This window comes from Hylobates moloch, unplaced genomic scaffold (assembly GCF_009828535.3).
Source record: "Hylobates moloch isolate HMO894 unplaced genomic scaffold, HMol_V3 SCAFFOLD_9, whole genome shotgun sequence".
In the NCBI taxonomy this organism is placed as follows: Eukaryota; Metazoa; Chordata; class Mammalia; order Primates; family Hylobatidae; genus Hylobates; species Hylobates moloch.
In genome coordinates, this window is record NW_026652284.1 from 77,919,365 (window position 1) to 77,938,169 (window position 18,805).

At 42.3% G+C, this 18,805-nt stretch overlaps 1 protein-coding gene across 4 annotated transcripts in view; it reads left to right on the forward strand.

The window, feature by feature from the left end:
• The window catches only part of MTDH (metadherin), an 87,087-nt gene that overhangs the window by 13,869 nt on the left and 54,413 nt on the right, over positions 1–18,805 (forward strand). For all 4 annotated transcript variants that reach the window (XM_032760104.2, XM_058443693.1, XM_032760100.2 and 1 more), the window contains exon 2: positions 3,932–4,033. In XM_032760104.2, the coding sequence (XP_032615995.1) occupies positions 3,932–4,033 (102 nt within the window). The remainder of the gene's footprint in view (positions 1–3,931; positions 4,034–18,805) is intronic.

An 18,805-nucleotide genomic window follows, 5' to 3' on the forward strand; every position in this document is an offset into this window, starting at 1 on the left:
AGAGGCCCATGTAATTGCTAATCTGTAGAAAGCCACTGTATATGTTAAAGTTCCATGATCAGAGAAAACTACTTTTTTTTCTTTTCTTTTCTTGAGACAGGGTCTCACTTTGTTGCCCAGGCTAGAGTGCAGTGGTGCAGTCACAGCTCACTGCAGCCTTGACCTCCCAGACTGAAGTGATCCTCCCATCTCAGTCCCTCGAGTAGCTGGGACTACAGGGGCATGTCACCACACCTGGCTATTTTTTTTTTTTTTTTTTTGAGACGGAGTCTTGCTCTGTCGCCCAGGCTGGAGTGCAGTGGCGCGATCTCGGCTCACTGCAACCTCCGCCTCCCGGGTTCACGCCATTCTCCTGCCTCAGCCTCTCCGAGTAGCTGGGACTACAGGCGCCCGCCACCACGCCCGGCTAATTTTTTGTATTTTTAGTAGAGACGGGGTTTCACTGTGGTCTCGATCCCCTGACCTCGTGATCCGCCCGCCTTGGCCTCCCAAAGTGCTGGGATTACAAGCGTGAGCCACCGCGCCCGGCGGCTATTTTTTAAAATTATTTTTTGTAGAGACAGGGTCTCTCTATGTTACTCAGGCTGGTCTCGAACTTCTGAGCTCTTGCTGATCCTCTTGCCTTGGCCTCCTAAAGTGCTGGAATTACAGCCGTGAGCCACTGCACCTGACCAACAATACTTTTATATAAAACCCATATTGACAATCACAAGGGTAGACACATTGGATTTGAAGTTTTGGTTTGTAATTAGTTACTGTTCATGTAAGTAGATCTATATAATATGCTCCCGTTTAGGGATTTGCTAATTTAAGTATGATTAGTGATTTTCCAGGGCAAGGCCTTCTCGACCAGCTGATGCAAAAGGAAAGGACACATTGGTTCTGCTGTATGAAGGAGAATCACCTTAGTGTATTCTTTTTTCCAGCAACCCAAGAATTATATTGACTTTACTTTTGGGATAGGAGGCTCATTGTTTCATGGCATCAGGCATGTGTGGGAAGTTGCTGATGACTTCTGGAATCCCAGTAATGATGAAAGCTATATAAATTCTAAGAGTTTAGTGGAAAATTGGGAGATCTACACAGGTCAGAGAGAACAGCTGCGATTAGAGCTATTATGTAGATTGATGTTGCAAAGAAGGAACTAAAATTGGCACAGATAGGAGCGTATGAGCACCTTTGGCTTGCTGATCATTTCAGAGCCTATGGAAATGGGAACTGAATGTTCCTGAATCTATGGGAATGCAGTTGGTCACTTTCAGACTTTGTGTTGTTTGAAAGAAAAGAACGTTTCATATTTCATTTGGGAGGCTACATCAATATTGTTTGCAGTTGGTCTTAAATAAATGGCATTGAACTTGTTGGTGAGCTTTTAAGACAGTTTTTGACCGCATAATTTCTAATCTTCCTAGTATTTAGTAAATAAATCCCAATGACCCAGTGTCATGTAAATGAGTAAAATGGAGGTGGTATATGGCAGTATATAAGTGATTATGATGGAGAGTTTCCTGAAGGGGTTAATTAAATGAAGTTTAGCAGATGTAAGTTTTGTGAGTTGCTAGTTGAAGAGATGGGAGACTATGGAACTGAAGCTGCAAGATTGTTCAGTTGGTATAAGTCTTACGTGGAAAAGTGTGGCCACAAGAAAATCAGAAAAGGCAAGTTTGGCCAGAGAAGATAGCATGAACTAAAAGTAGCATATAAGAATAAGATGATGATATTAGAGGCCGGGCATGGTGGCTCACGCCTGTAATCCCAGCACTTTGGGAGGCTGAGGCGGGCGGATCACGAGGTCAGGAGATCAAGACCATCCTGGCTAACACGGTGAAACCCCGTCTCTACTGAAAATACAAAAAATTAGCCGGGTGTGGTGGTGGGCATCTGTAGTCCCAGCTACTTGGGAGGCTGAGGCAGGAGAATCGCTTGAACCCAGGAGGCAGAGCTTGCAGTGAGCTGAGATTGCGCCACTGTACTCCAGCCTGGGCAACAGAGCGAGACTCCGTCTCAAAAAAAAAAAAAAAATGATGATATTAGAAAGTAAAATTAAACAAAGTTTTGTATTCCTGATGTAGATACGGCCCTAAGTCCGCATTCCATTCTGAGGTTTCTTACCTTTACTCACATACTACCTTCCTCTTCCTTCCTTCCCCCATATATATAAATACACAGAAGAGGGATTAGAAGAGGCAACATTAGAAGTGGCAAGACAGCATAGAAGAAAGAAAACCAAATCAAGAGTAAGAAAACCTGGTTTTAGCATTAGCTGTCTGACTTTAACAAGTTGCTTCAGACCCAGCAGATTATATTTGGGTTAATTAGGAATTTAACCAGCTAAAAGACAGCTGTTGTTTTGATTTTCTGCCACAGATCTTTGTAAAGCCTACAAATTGGATTTGAGAATATAAATGGTCTCCTTTTCCAACTTTGTATCCCTGATCATTGTTAACAAATGCATGTTAAGTCATATTATAGAAACTTTGAACACTTTGTATTGTTTTCTTGAGTATAGCTCTGCTGTAATGAGTAGGTAGCTGGTAAAAGTGTGTTCTGCAAGAACTGAAAATAAAGCCATTGAAACTAGTATATTGACTTACTAACATGTTGAATTTGAGGGGAATGCATAAGTGAAAAGATGTTGTAGGATCCAGAAAGACGGTTAGAGTACAGATACCTAGGCCCTCTTCTCCAAACTTCTCAGTCTGGTGATGGGGCTCAGAAATTATTATTTAAAAATTAAAAAAGAGGCTGGGCACGGTGGCTCACACCTGTAATTCCAGCACTTTGGGAGGCTGAGATGGGTGGATCACCTGAAGTCAGGAGTTCAAGACCAGCCAGACCAACATAGTGAAACACTGTCTCTACTAAAAATACAAAAATTAGCCAGGCGTGGTGGTGTGCACTTGTAATCCCAGCTACTCGGGAGGCTGAGGCAGGAGAATCGCTTGAACCTGGGAGGCAGAGGTTGCAGTGAGCCGAGATTGCACCTTGGCACTCCAGCCTGGGCAACAAGAGCGAAACTCTGTCTCAAAAAAAAGGTAAAAAAAAGAATGTTTCTGGTTAAAAGCCAGATTTGGGAATCACAGACTTGAGTCTACTCATAAGCATCTCTAAGTGCTATCATTTTATTTTAGGAATGTTAGGAAAGCTTCTGTAGCCTTTTTTAGGCTGTGGCAATGGGTCGGAAAGCTTTTTACTTCCAGAACAGTAGAGCCATGAAATTATAGAATTAGAGGTTCCATTAGAGATTGCCTAACATTCATTTGTTTATGTATCATCTATGGCTGCTTTTATGCTACAATGGAGGAATTGTGTAGTTGCAACAGACATAATGGGCCAAAAAATAAAAATAAAGAACAAAGATATATGGCCCATAAAACCTAAAATAGTTTCTGTTTTGTTTTGTTTTTGCTGAAGACTGTTGATGGGAATCAATAAAATATTTTTTTCTGAGTTTTATTTTGCCATACACCCTGAATATGTTTGTAAATAAAATATTTTCTATCTGGCTGTTTACAGAAAAAGTTTGCTGACTTTTGAGTAGATCATACCTGTCACTTTATAGTAGAAATAAGGCTCGGAGACAATGAGTAAAATATTCTGAGACTACACAGTTAATTGGTGGTCAAATTGCAAACACAGTTTCATTCTCCTTTTAATTGCTTCCATTCCATTATTTTTGTTAGAGGGACTGATATCTTGGTGAGATAAGAAAATTTGTGGTACAGAATTTTGCTTATGAATTATATATATATATATAAAACACTAGGCACAATAATCTATCAACTCTTAGATAACATTGGTGTACAAAAACTTTTTAAATTTAGGTACAGAGGTAGGATTTGATTGTAGTATATATGGTTTCCTGTGTAGAAATCTTTGCATTGATCTGCTAAACAGTTTGATAATATGATACTTTTTGTTGCCTGTGCAGCCAAATGGGCGGACTGTTGAAGTGGCTGAGGGTGAAGCTGTTCGAACACCTCAAAGTGTAACAGCAAAGCAGCCACCAGAGATTGACAAGAAAAATGAAAAGGTAAGTTTGGGAGCATATGAAATTGTATGCAAGACTCTTAATAGAATGACATATATGATGCTTTTCTGTTTCATAAGATTGTATGTATACCCCTCATTTAAACAAAACTCAGAAAATCTGAATTAACCGTAGTGGATGGGTGGTAAAAGTTTAACTGAGTTGTTTTTGTTTTTTTAAAGGAAAGTTGTATCACCAAATATTTTAAACATTGCTGTGGCAATACTAAATATTCATTATGCCAAAAACAATTCATTCACAACTTGAACATCTTGTGTTAAGTTTTCAGATATATAACATATATACCTTTTATTCAAAAACAGAACTGTGGAATTGTGTTACCTTTGTTAATAGGGCACATCTAGCATGAAAACCTTAGCAAAATTGTTCAGTGGTGTTTAGTGTTGAAATAGATTTCTGTTGTGTTGGAAACATAATTGTCTACTTACTAGACATAGATTAACTTCATTTAACAAAAGAAAATGTGGGCCAGGTGCTATGGCTCATGCCTGTAATCCTAGCACTTTGGTAGGCCGAAGTGGGTAGATTGCTTGAGCCCAGGAGTTTGAGACCAGCCTGGGCAACATGGCGAAATTTTGTCATTCCAAAAAGACGAAAATTAGCCAGGCGTGGTGGTACGCACCTGTAGTCCTGCTACTCAGCAGGCTGAGGTGGGAGAATTGGTTTCAGTGAGCCAAGATTGTGCTAATCCACTCCAGCCTGGGCACCCGAGACCCTGTCTCAAAAAAAAAAAAAAGAAAAAGGAAAAAAGATATAGATGTGCACTTTCATTTGGATGTGAGATTTTCCAAGTAAGACAATCTATCATACCACATAAATGGTACATTCCTGGGATTTTATTAATTTTCCAGTTGCTTGGCATTAGAACCGACTCATTTTTACTTGACTTAATCTAGTTTGGAAGTAGGCAAAATGAATAAGAAATTCTTTTTTTTTTTTTTCTTTTTTTTTTGTGAGACGGAGTCTTTGTCCCCCAGGCTGGAGTGCAGTGGCGCGATCTTGGCTCACTGCAAGCTCCGCCTCCCGGGTTCACGCCATTCTCCTGCCTCAGCCTCCCAAGTAGCTGGGACTACAGGCGCCCGCCAACACGCCCGGCTAATTTTTTTTTTGTATTTTTAGTAGAGACGGGGTTTCACCGTGTTACCCAGGATGGTCTCGATCTCCTGACCTCGTGATCTGCCCGCCTCGGCCTCCCAAAGTGCTGGGATTACAGGCTTGAGCCACGGTGCCCGGCCAAGAAATTCTTAACAGTGGTTCCTTCTACTGTGAGAAAAAGACTTTTCATTCAGTTCCCTTTTGTACATTGAATTACTCTCCCTTTCCTGTTTCTTTTTTAATGTAGAGACAGGGGTCTCACTGTGTTATCCACACAACACAGTCTTGAACTTCTAATCTCAAGTGATCCTCCTGCCTCGGCCTCCCAAAGTGCTGGGAGTACAGGCATGAGGCACCACATCCAGCACCCCTCCCCCCTTCTTAAAAAAATCCTGTCTATGCATAGCCCCTTTTCAGGGGGAAAAAAAAAAAAAAAACAAGACAGTCACTGATAGGTAAGTGGTTTCTGGGAATCACAGTGCAGCAGCTCTAGCTTCTTGGAATAGTGGTATGAAATGGTTGCTGCTGGCAGGGTGTGGTGGCTCACGCCTGTAATCCCAGCACTTTGGGAGCCGGAGGCAGGCGGATCGCCTGAGGCCAGGAGTTCGAGACCAGCCTGGCCAACATGATGAAACACCGTCTCTACTAAAAATACAAAAATCAGCTGGGTGTGGTGGCACATGCCTGTAATCCCAGCTACTCGGGAGGCTGAGGTAGGAGAATTGCTTGAACCCGAGAGACAGAGGTTGCAGTAAGCAGGGATTGCGCCACTGCACTCTAGCCAGGGCGACAGAGCGAGACTCTGTCAAAAAAAAGAAAGAAAGAAAGAAAGAAGAGAAAGAAAGAAAGAAAGAAAGGGTTGCTACAGTTTCTTAATGCTTCCAATTTCAAAATATCTTTGAAGAAGTGACTTAGCCACTTCAAAGACATTTTGAAATTGGAAGAACCAAGACAACTGCAGGTAGAATGGCTTAAAATGAAGGATAGTTTTGGGAAATAATTAAATTTATGTCTGACTTTGTCTTTGGCAGTAAAGTAATGACTTGTGTTAACAAGTAAGCATGTAACATAAGGAGTGTGAGTTTATAGAGTGACTAGTTGATATGCCCAATATAGATTTACACATCTCCGACCTAGTGTTTTGTTTTTTCTGGGCTTTCTCTCTATTAGTGAGTAATGTATACTTACTCCTGCTTCTACTCCCTGAATTGCCCTGGAAAATTTGTAGTCGCAGTAATTAAGGAACTACCATTAACCTCTTAGTGATTAATTTATATAAATTGAATGTGACAGGGTATAAAATCACAGTTTAAAGTTTATAATCATTACTTTGAAATGTCTTGTGGTGGGAAATAATTATAATAGTTGACATTTACTTACTGAAGTATAATATGGCAGGCACCACGCAAGGTGAGGTATGTTTGTATGTATAAATATATTTACATATCTAGTAGGGACAGCTTATTGAGTACTTACTAGATATACTTTTAAGACTTTATTGTTGTTGCCAGGCGAGGTGGCTCACGCCTGTAATCCCAGCACTTTGGGAAGCCGAGGCGGGCGGATCACAAGGTCAGGAGATCGAGACCATCCTGGCTAACACGGTGAAACCCCGTCTCTACTAAAAATACAAAAAAATTAGCTGGGCGCGGTGGCGGGTGCCTGTAGTCCCAGCTACTCGGGAGGCTGAGGCAGGAGAATGGCATGAACCCAGGAGGCGTAGCTTGCAGTGAGCAGAGATCGCGCCACTGCGCTCCAGCCTGGGCGACAGAGCAAGACTCTGTCTCAAAAAGAAAAAGAAAAAGACTTTATGGTTGTTAAAAAAAAATAATTTATAGATATCATTTCCTTATTTTCACAAGGGCTCTGAGGTGGTGGTATTATATCCATCTTACAAATGAGAAACTTGAGGCTTATGTTACCTGAGCTATTGAAAGTATAGTCAGTTCTAACCCAAATCTATCTGACTTCAAAGTCTTTACTTTTTACTGCCTTATGTTATTTCTGATCCTCTCAGAAACTCTGCCAGGCAGATAGTTATAGCCCCATTTTACAGATAAGGGCTCCAGTGCCTAGAAAAATTTTGTGATTTAATTAATTTGATGCAGTTGGCCGGGCACAATGGCTCAAGCCTGTAATCGCAGCACTTTGGGAGGCTGAGGCGGGCAGATCGCCTGAGATCTGGAGTTTGAGATCAGCCTGGTCAACATGGTGAAACCCCGTCTCTACTAAAAATACAAAAATTAGCTGGGCATGGTGGCGTGTGCTTGTAGTCCCAGCTACTCGGGAGACTGAGGCAGGAAAATCACTTGAACACAGGAGGTGGAGGTTGTAGGGAGCTGAGATAGTGCCATTACACTCCAGCCTGGGTGACAGAGTAAGATTCCATCTCAAAAAAAAAAAAAAAAAAAAAAAATGGATGCAGTTTCTGGACTAGCATCTGAACGCAGCTTATTCTGATTAGAAAAAGTTCTTTTTATCATTTAACAGTGCCACCTTTCAGTTGCTGTTGCTTTTTCAGTACAAAGTTTCTACCTTTGGTTTCTTGCCTATTCTGTTTGACTTTTCAAATAATAATACATGCTACAACTCATGGCTGGTGTTCTGTTTTTGCCATCCTGTTTTGCATTTTGAATTTATGCTTTTTAACATGGTTAGGTCTAGGTAACTCAGTTAATTTTTTATGGTATTGCACTATGTGTGTATTGCACTTTGTGTTTTAAATAGGTGGTGTTTTTTAGACTTATTTTTTCTTTCTTTCTTTCTTTCCTTTCTTTTCCTTCCTTTCTTCTTTCCTTTCTTTTTTTTCTTTCTTTGTTCTTTCACTCTTGTTGCCCAGGCTGGAGTGCAATGGCACAATCTCAGCTCACTGCAACCTCCGCCTCCCACCTCAAGTAATTCTCCTGCCTAAGCCTCCTGAACCACTGGGATTACAGGCACACACCACCACGCCCAGCTATTTTTTGTATTTTTAGGAGGGACGGGGTTTCACCACGTTGACCAGGCTGGTCGCGAACTCCTGACCTCAGGTGATCTGCCTGCCTTGGCCTCCCAAAGTGCAGGGATTACAGGCATGAGCCACTACACTCGGCCTACCTTTCCTTATAAAGAAATACATCTTTAATCTTATGCACCTTAATATATATTATCATATTTTTGTTTTTGCTCTGTGAGCCATATCTTGGGCACTTTGAGAAGTACAATTTTTGTCTGTAGAGTAATTGTACTCTTAAGCTGTGACATTGATTACCTTGCCATGTTACTTGAGTAAGCCTTGTAGATAAAAGTTTGCCTAGAAACTGTATATGACAAGATCTTAGGTCTATAAAGCAGGTTAAACTGCCATAGTTTTCTAGGTCTTTATTTGGGTTTGAAAGTCAGTGTTTCATTAGTACTCGTCTCTAGTAGAGTACTCATAGGACCATTAGCCAGACTAAATGCATTGTGCTAATAGATGCTAAAGGTAATAAAAATGTAAGATGTACTTACCCTCAGATTACAGTCTAGTTAAGGAAAGGCAAGCAAAGAGAAGATATCTAGTAATATAAGGCATTAAGTGCTGGGTATTCAGAGGAGAAAGGTTATCCTACTTGGGTAGCCAGAAAAGATTGACTTAATTAGTCTCTTAAGTATAGGAATGGTATTTCAGTAAGTAGCCATGTGGAGACAAGTTTTAGAAGGGAAGAGAAACAAATGAACACAACCTGACATTATTTAAACAAATGGACATATTCAGACATAAGGGGAAGCCTTAGACAAGTTTGACTGGTTAAGATAGGGTAGGGATATGATAAAAACAGATATATTCGACTGGCAGCAACATTGATGATTAATGAATCAGTTTTGCATCTCTGATTTTAAAGATCTGAATTAATGTAGAAATGTAAAGATTGCTAGTGAGAGAAACAACAGAAACAAAATGTGTAAACTTTTGTCACCACCAAGTTGTTAGGATGAAGTCAGTGATATCCACTGAACCCTGATATCATTTATTACAAGCATTAATAAGGTCTTAACATTTTTATGATACTACACAATATACAAAATATTTGTACAAAACATTTTCACATCTCTTAATCCTGATGAACAACTCTGAGGACATTATCATTTCTTTTACATAGCTCAATAAAGAGTTTTGTGAATTGCCCAGGATCACATAGCTGATAAGGAATGCTCCTTCAGTTTCTCTAAGGCAGCAGTTTTTGAAGCATGGTCAATGAACCCCTAGGAAGGGACCCTAGTGACCCTTTCATTAGGTTCCCTGAAGGCAAAACTATTTTCATAATAATTAAGACATTATTTGCCTTTTTAACTATGTTGATGCTTGCACTGATGGTGCAAAAGCGATAATAGGTAAAACTGCTGGCTCCTTATCATGAACCAAGGCAGTGGCACCAAACTTCCACTCATTGTATTCTTGTTTTGTTTTGTTTTTGAGACAGTCTGACTCTGTCGCCCAGGCTGGAGTGCAATGGCACGATCTCACTCACTGCAGCCTCCACCTCCCAGGTTCAAGCAATTCTCATGCCTCAGTCTCCTGAGTAGCTGGAATTACAGGTGCCTGCCACTACCCCCAGCTAATTTTTGTATTTTTAGTAGAGACGGGGTTTCACCGTGTTGTCCAGGCTGGTCTTGAACCCCTGGCCTCAGGTGATCCACCTGCCTCCGCCTCCCAAAGTGCTGGGATTATAGGTGAGATCCACCGCACCCTGCCATTTTGTTTTGTTTGAAGAGACTCTCACTCTGTTACCCAGCCTGGAGTGCAGTGGCACAGTCATGCCCACTGCAGCCTCGACCTCCCAGGCTCGAGCAATCCTTCTACCTCAGCCTCCCAAGTAGCTGGGACTGCAGATGCACACTACCATGTGCCCGGCTAATTTTTTGTAGAGATGGAGTTTTACCATGTTGCCCAGGCTATTCTTGAACTCCTGAGCTCAAAGCAGTCCACCTGCCTTGGCCTCCCAGAGTGCTGGGATCACAGGCATCTCATTGTATTCTTTACTGCCATCTACTCACAGTTAAAAAAAAAAAAAATGCTAGTTTCACTTGAGTGTCCTTAATGAAGCAGCAAAAATTATTATTAGCTTTATCAAATCTCAGTTCTTAAACACATGCCTTTTAGTCTGTGTGATGAAATGGAATATATGCATAAAGTATGCTGCAAAATGAAGATTGATGATTGTCTTGAGGAAAAACACTTATGCAATGGCTCGTGTGCCAAATTAGCCCCTTATTCTTATTACTCCTTTTTTGCTTGAAAGAATGACTGATAGACAAGCCGTGATTATTCAGACTTGCATATTTGCAGACATTTTCTCAAAAATGAACAAGGCTATCTTGTCACTTAAAGGAAGCTGATAGTATTTGTTGCAAATGATAACATGACTTGTTGGCAAGTGAAAATTAGAAATTTGGAAAATTTGCTGGTGCAGTAGCTCCCACCTGTAATCCCATCACTTTGGGAGGTCAAGGCAGGAGGATTGCTTGAGCCTGTGAGTTCAAGACTAGCCTGGGCAACATAGCGAGACCCTGTCTCTATATTTAAAAAAAAAAAAAAGGAAGAAATTTGGAAAATTTGTGTCTGCTACCATGAGCTTGACAAATTACCAGTACATAAGGAATTTCCGATGACATTAGTTGGTATATTAACAAACGTAATTTTAAAAAATATATGTTGTTCAATGGAATGTTTTAACATTTTGGAAGATCTACAGCTGGGCGCAGTGGCTCACACCTGTAATCCCAGCACTTTGGGAGGCCGAGATCGGTGGATCACGAGATCAGGAGATCAAGACCATCCTGGCTAACACGGTGAAACCCCGTCTCTACAGAAAATACAAAAAACTAGCTGGGCGAGGTGGCAGGCGCCTGTAATCCCAGCTACTCGGGAGGCTGAGGCAGGAGAATGGCATGAACCCGGGAGGCGGAGCTTGCAGTGAGCCCAGATCGCGTCACTGTACTCCAGCCTGGGTGACAAAGCTAGACTCCATCTCAAAAAATAACAAAAAACAAAAAACATTTTGGAAGATCTTTATAACTCCGTGAACAAATAATTTTCCAGTGGACCAGTGCTTGCATGTTACAAAATCATGCATAAAAGATTCATTCACATTGCAATGTAGGGGCACATGTTCCCAGGATCTCCTGAGGGCTGTGTCATGGGCCAAAAAAAAAGAAAGAAAAGGAAAAAAATTGCAAGATAGACCAATGGATTTTAATGTAATAGAATATGGAAAGTTCATTGATGCAATTTCAGATTCCACATTGTAACAACCATGACGCCTGGCTAATTTTTGTATTTTTAATAGAGATGGGATTTCACCATGTTGGCCAGGCTGGTCTCGAACTCCTGACCTCAAATGGGTCGCCTGCCTTGGCCTCCCAAAGCGCTGGGATTACAGGCATGAGCCACCGCGCCTGGCCGTGTAACAACTTTTATGAAGTTATGATGTGATGAGTTTTGGTGTAATGTTTTTCCTTCCTCTACCTAAAACCCTTCATGCCTTCCCATTGCTCTTAGAAAACACTCCCCAATCTGAAACATGACCTAAAAGCCCCCTGCCTTGTCTCATCTCTCACTTCTTACCCTCTCTGAGCTCCAGCCACATTGGTTTTCTTTCCCTTTTGTTAAACAGCTTTATTTTGAGATAAGCCATTAAATTTACTTGTTTTAAATGTGTGATTTAAATGTTTTCACAGAGTTTTACAGCTATCACCACAATCTAATTCTTTTTTTTTGAGACGGAGTCTCGCTGTGTTTCTCAGGCTGGAGTGCAGTGGCACAATCTCCACTCACTGCAACCTCCACCTCCCTGGGTTCAAGCAATTCTCCTGCCTCAGCCTCCCTAGTAGATGGGATTACAGGCACCCGCCACCACACCTAACTAGTTTTTGTATTTAATAGAGACGGGGTTTCACCATGTTAGCCAGGCTGGTCTAGAACTCCTGACCCCAAGCGATCCACCTGCCTCAGCCTTCCAAACTGCTGGGATTACAGGCATGAGCCACTGCGCCTGGCACCACAGTATATAATTTTAGAACATTTGCCTCACCCCAAAAAGAAATCTCGTGTCCATTAGCAGTAACTTAATATTTTCCCCTCTCCGCCACTTATCCCCAGTCCCCCTGCAACTACTAATTTCTGGTATAATATCAAGGAGGAATGATACCCACAATTCTGTGAAGAAGCTCTTAAAATACTACTCCCGCCGATCACAGTGGCCCATGCCTGTAATCCCAGCACTTGGGGAAGCCAAGGCAGGTGGACCATTTGAGGTCAGGAGTTCGAGACCAGCCTGGCCAACATGGTGAAATCCCGTCTGTACTGAAAAATACAAAATTAGCAGGACATGATGGCACACGCCTGTAATCCCAGCTATTTGGGAGGGTGAGGCAGGAGAATCACTTGAACCTGGGAGGTGGAGGTTGCAGTGAGCCGAGATCACACCACTGCATTCCAGCCTGATCAGCAGAGGGAGACTCCATCTCAAAAAAAAAAAAAAAAAAACTACTCCCTTTTCTACTTGCATTTCTGTGTATATGTAGCCTGGTGTTTTTGCCTTGTATTAGCCCTTTCTCTCACTGCTATAAAGAAGTACCTGCCTGGGCGCCATGGCCCATGGCTGTAGTCCCATCACTTTGGGAGGCTGAGACATGTGGATTACTTGAGGCCAGGAGTTCGAGACCAGCTTGGGCAACATGGCGAAACCTTGTCTCTACTAAAAATACAAAAATTAGCCAGGCACGGTGGCATGCCGCCTGTAGTCTCAGCTATTTGGGAGGCTGAGGTGGGAGAATCACTTGAACTCCGGAGGCGGAGCTTGTAGTGAGCTGAGATCGTGGCACTGCACTCTAGCCTGGGTGAAGAATGAGACCCTGTCTAAAAAAAAAACAAAAACAAAACAAAAAAAAGGCCAGCTCAGTGGCTCGTGCCTGTAATTCCAGCACTTTGGGAGGCTGAGGCGGATGATGGATCATGAGGTCAGGAGATCGAGACCATCTTGGCCAACATGGTGAAACTCCGTCTCTACTAAAAATACAAAAAAAAAAAATTAGCTGGGTGTGGTGGTGTGTGCCTGTAATCCCAGCCACTTGGGAGGCTAAGTCACGAGAATCGCTTTAACCCGGGAGGTGGAGGTTGCAGTGAGCTGAGATTGTGCCACTGCACTCCAGCCTGGTGACAGAGCGAGACTCCGTCTCAAAATAAAATAAAAAATAAAAATAAATGCCTGAAACTGGATAATTTATAAAGAAAAGAGGGTTCAGTTGGCTCACAGTACCACAGGCTGTACAGGAAGCATAGCAGCATCTGCTTCTCAGGAGACCTCTGGGAGCAACCCATGGCAGAAGGCAAAGCATGAGCTCTCTCTGTTGCCCAGGCTGGAGTGCAATGATGCGATCTCGGGTCACTGCAACCTCCGCCACCTGGGTTCAAGCGATTCTCCTGCCTCAGCCTCCCGAGTAACTGGGATTACAGACGCCCACTGCCAAGCCTGGCTAATTTTTTTGTATTTTTAGTAGAGACAGGGTTTCACCATGTTGGCCAGGCTGGTCTTGAGCTCCTGACTTCAGGTGATCCTTGTGTCTCGGCCTCCCAAAGTGCTGGGATTACAGACGTGAGCCATAGCGCCCGGTGGGGGGGTAACATTTCAGCATGAGATTTGGGTTCGGACACAGATCCAAACCATATCGTGCCTCAATCAAAATAATGTGTCGCAGTAAATTGAATACAAACACAGATATGTGAATCCAGCTGTCTTAAGGTAGACATTAAAGATATTTGCAGAATATAAAATCTGCCACTCTTCTTGCAAAAATGTTTTTTTGTTTTGAAAAATATATAGGTATCATTACATAACGCATAATTTATGATTATTTTGTTATAAATTAATATATCTAAACAATTTCTTAAGTTTATATGATAGATATAGCCCACATAAACAAAGGCTCTTGGCCAGGCACAGTGGCTCAGACTTGTAATCCCAGCACTTTAGGAGGCCAAGGTGGGAGTTCAAGACCAGCCTGGCCAACATGAAGAAACCCCGTCTCTACTAAAAATACAAAAATTAGCTTGGCGTGGTGGTACGTGCCTGTAGTCCCAGCTGCTTGGGAGGCTGAGGCACAAGAATCATTTGAACCCCGGAGGCAGAGGTTGCAGTGAGCCGAGATCGTGGTGCCACTGCCCTCCAGCCTGGGTGGTAGAGCAAGACCCCATCTCAAATAATAATAATAATGGCTCTTAATGACATCCTTAATACATTTTAAGAATCTAAAAGAGTATCATGTGACCCAGAGGTTTGAGAATTGCTCTGGGAGAGATCAGTGTCTAGAAAGTCAAAAACAAAATAATTTTGAGGCAACATGCATTTAAACAAGTATAAACTAGAACAGCTCTTAGCAAAACAGAATATCTGCATGCCCAAAGAGTTTATATACATGTGTATTTTCCTTCCATAATGCATCTTAGAAACTATAGTTTAAAACCATAGGTTGGCAAACCATGGCCAAATCTAGTGCTCTGCCTGTTTTGTAAATAAAGTTTTATGGGAACACAGTCACACTTATTTATTTATTTATCATTGGCAATTTTTTACTATAGCAGTGGAGTTGGATAGTTTCAACAGGAGACGCCTTATGATCTGCAAAGCCTAAAATATTTACTGTCTGGATCTTTTTTCCCCCTTCCTGAACCTATTAAATTCTCACTGTAGCCCTTTGAAGTCTTTAAATGTTTTATCTAAGTGCTTTGGTATGTTCTCTGAGCCTTGGACTATTAACCTTTTGGGTTCTCTTGTGCCACAGAATTTATAGTTTCATGATTTCTTGGGTTCCCACCCAAGGAATTAGTTTTCAAGGTTCCCTTTAAGGTAAACAAAGCTACAAAACTGGTTCTGTAGAAGAGAATACCATACCAGGAAAACCATATTTATCCCTCTAGACTTTTCTGTCTAAACTGCAAATGGTCAGAGACCAGAACCAGGATTTCTGCCCCAGTCAGTCATTTTTCCACTATACCATGGTTTTACCTCACACAGGAAGTGGCAAGAAGGGATTGAAAAGCAGTGAAATGGCAAATTTGGTTTTAAACATGCTTAGATTGAGGTGAGAATGGGATCTCATACTGAAATTAATTTATTAGTTTGTTGGGAATGTGAGAACCATATCTGGGGAAAAGTTCAAAGCTAGGTAAAAGGAGTTCTTAAGAGAGGTTTCTTGTAAATGTCTTAAGATTGTGAGTTTAGCCATGTTGCTTGTGCCATGTACCATGTCTTCTGAGTCCACACCAGACATATTTAAATAATTTAATGACTTGGATGATGGATCGTGTATACAAATATAGTAACTCAGAGGTTTTATTTGAGGGACCGAATAAGAGTTAGGTAGACACGGCTATATGTAATTCAGTCTAATTTTAGGCTCTTTCATTGTTTACTCATAAATTAACTGAATACCTTCTACCTGCAAGGTACTACTGTAGGCATTAGAAATACAACAGCTGATAAAACAAGAGCCCCTACTCTCGTGAAACTTAGTTGGGAAAACAACTAAAAATATAAGCATATTCTCTACTGTCTGGTGGTAAGTGCTATGAAAGAAAACAATTAGGCCAGGCATGGTGGCTCACATCTATAATTCCAGCACTTCAGGAGGCCAAGAAGGGAGGATCTCTTGAGGCCAGGAGTTCAAGACGAGCCTGGGCAACATAGTGAGACCCCACTTGTACAAAAAATTTTTTAAATTTAGGCCAGGCACATTGGGCCTGTAATCCCAGCACTTTGGGAGGCCAAGGTGGGTGGATCACCTGAGGTCAGGAGTTCAAGACTAGCCTGGCCAACATACTGAAACCCTGTCTCTACTAAAAATACAAAAAATTAGCAGGGCATGGTGGCTGGCACCTGTAATCCCAGTTTCTTGGGAGGCTGAGGCAGGAGAATCATTTGAACCCAGGAGGTGGAGGTTGCAGTGAGCTGAGATCACGCTATTGCACTCCAGCCTGGGCAAGAGGAGCAAAACTCTGTCTTGCGGGGGGGGCGGTGGGTTGGGGAGGGGGAGGCACAGGAATTGGCCAGGTGCAGTGGCTCACACCTTTAATGCCAGCACTCTGGGAGGCCAAAGCGGGCAGATAGCTTGAGCTCCAGAGTTCAAGACCAGCTTGGGCAACATGGCAAAATCCCGTCTCTACAAAAAATATAAAAATTAGCCAGGCATGGTGGTGCATACCTGTATTCCCAGCTACTTGGGAGGCTGAGGTAGGAGCATTGCTTGAGCCCAAGAGGCAGAGGTTGCAGTGAACCAAGATCATACCACTGCACTCCAGCCTGGTCGACAGAGTGAAACCCTATCTCAAAAATCAGTTAATCAAAAAAAATTTTTTTAATTAGCCAGGCATGGTGGCATGCACCTGTGGTCGCCGCTACTCAGGAGGCTGAGGTGGGAGGATCACTTGAGCCCCAGAGTTTGGGACTATAGCAAGCTGTAATCAAGTCACTGGCACTCCAGCCTGAACAACAGAGACCCTGTCTCTGAAAAGAACAAAAATGAGAAAAAAATCAAACAGGGTAAGAAGATAGAGATAAAGTGCAGGTTGTGGGCACTTCCCTGCACCTGCAGTTCTCCTACTTCTTCCATTTAGGAAAATAACAATAGTACCAAGTGGAATAACCTTGAATCTCCTTTAAGTTAAACCCCACCAAAAGGGGGGAAATCAGTTGCAGACTTTTCTACTTTTAAGGAGATTTGTGACAGTTTTCACACTCTTATCCTGATATTGTATCACAAGGTTACTAAGATGGAGAACTGCTGGTATAGGCAAAATAGCGAAATAAAACTAGTACGCTCCTTGAATAATCCATGCTTTCCCATTTAACCATGCCCAGTTTGTATATATATTTGGGACAAGTGAGAAAAATAAATAGTGCCAAAATGTGAAGCAGTATAAAATAGGAACTTGCCATATTTGGCCAGAAAGTGGATGAAATTGACTCTAAAGCAATTTTAATTGCATCAAGTACATTTTAAAAAACATTGTTACTATTACAAAAATCAAAGAATGTTGACACAATAGAAGTAGAAAAAACAAAAATCTCAGAAAATAGAACACTTTTTTCCATGAGTTAGTTGAAAACCTTATATACCAGTCAGTAGTCTGCAGACCAAAACATCATAGCAAGAAAATACTCAGCATTCTTTTTTGTTTTGTTTTTTTGAGACAGGGTCTTGCTCTGTCATCCAGGCTGAACTGCAGTGGCATGACCAAGGTTCACTGCAACCTTGCCCTCCCGGGCTCAAGTGATTCTCCCACCTCAGTTTCCCAAGTAGCTGGGACTACAGGCGTGCACCACCACACCCGACTAATTTTTTATTTTTTGTAGAGATGGGATGTCACCGTGTTGCCCAGGCTGGTCTTGAACTCCTGGGCTCAAGTGATCCACCTGCCTCGGCCTCCCAAATTGTTGAGATTACAGGTGTAAGCTGTTGTGCCCAGCCAGCATTCCCTTTCATTCATGCTCTTGTTCCTTTATCACTTCTGGCATTACCACCAAAATCTTTAGATGTTTATAGGGCTATAAATATTAAAGATGTTAGTTCACCAAATTTTTAAGGACCAGTACTTCCAGAATACAGAATTAATAAATTGAATAAGAATTACATTCAGGGCTGGGCACAGTGGCTCACACCTGTAATCCCAGCACTTTGGGAGGCTGAGGCGGGTAGATCACCTGAGGTCAGGAGTTTGAGACCAGCCTGGCCAACATGGCGAAACCCAGTCTCTACTAAAAATACAAACATTAGCTGGGTGTGGTGGCATGCACCTGTAGTCCCAGGTACTCGGGAGGCTGAGGCACAAGATCGCTTGAACCCAGGAGGTGGAGGTTGCAGTGAGACGAGATCATGCCACTGCACTCCAGCCTGGGTGACAGAGCAAGACTCTGTCTCAAAAAAAAAAAAAAAGAATTCAGGGCCAAGCAAAGGTGGCTCATACCTGTAATCCCAGCACTTGGGAGGCTGAGGGGGGCAAATTGCTTGAGCTCAGGAGTTCAAAAAACCAGCCTGGGCAACATGGCAAAACCCTGTCTCTTCAAAAAATACAAAAATTAGCCTGGTGTGGTAGCATCTGCCTGTAGTCCCAGCTCCTTGGGAGGCTGAGATGAGAGGATGGCTTAAGCCCAGGAGGTAGAGGGTGCAGTGAGCCGAGATCATGCCACTGCACTCCAGCCTGAGTAACAGAGCCAGACCCTGTCTACAAAAAAAAAAGAATTACATTTAGAACCTGGCTACCTACCTTGTATAAATGGCTAATTGCAAATAGGTTATCTTTTTTTTTTTTGAGATAGGGTCTCACTCTGTTGCCCAGGCTGAGTGCAGTGGTACAATCATGGCTCACAGCATCCTCAATCTTACGGGCTCAGGTGATCCTCCCACCTCAGCCACCCAAGTAGCTGGGACTACAGGCGTGCACCACCCATTGCCTGGTTAATTTTTGTATTTTTTGTAAAGACAGAGTCTCACTGTATTGCCCAGGCTGTTCTCAAACTCCTGGATGCATGTGCTCCTCCCACCTCTGTCTCCCAAAGTGCTGGGATTACTGGCTTGAGCCACTGCACCTGGCCACAGAAAGTGTTTTATTTTTATTTATTTATTTTTACCTTTATGGTTTGT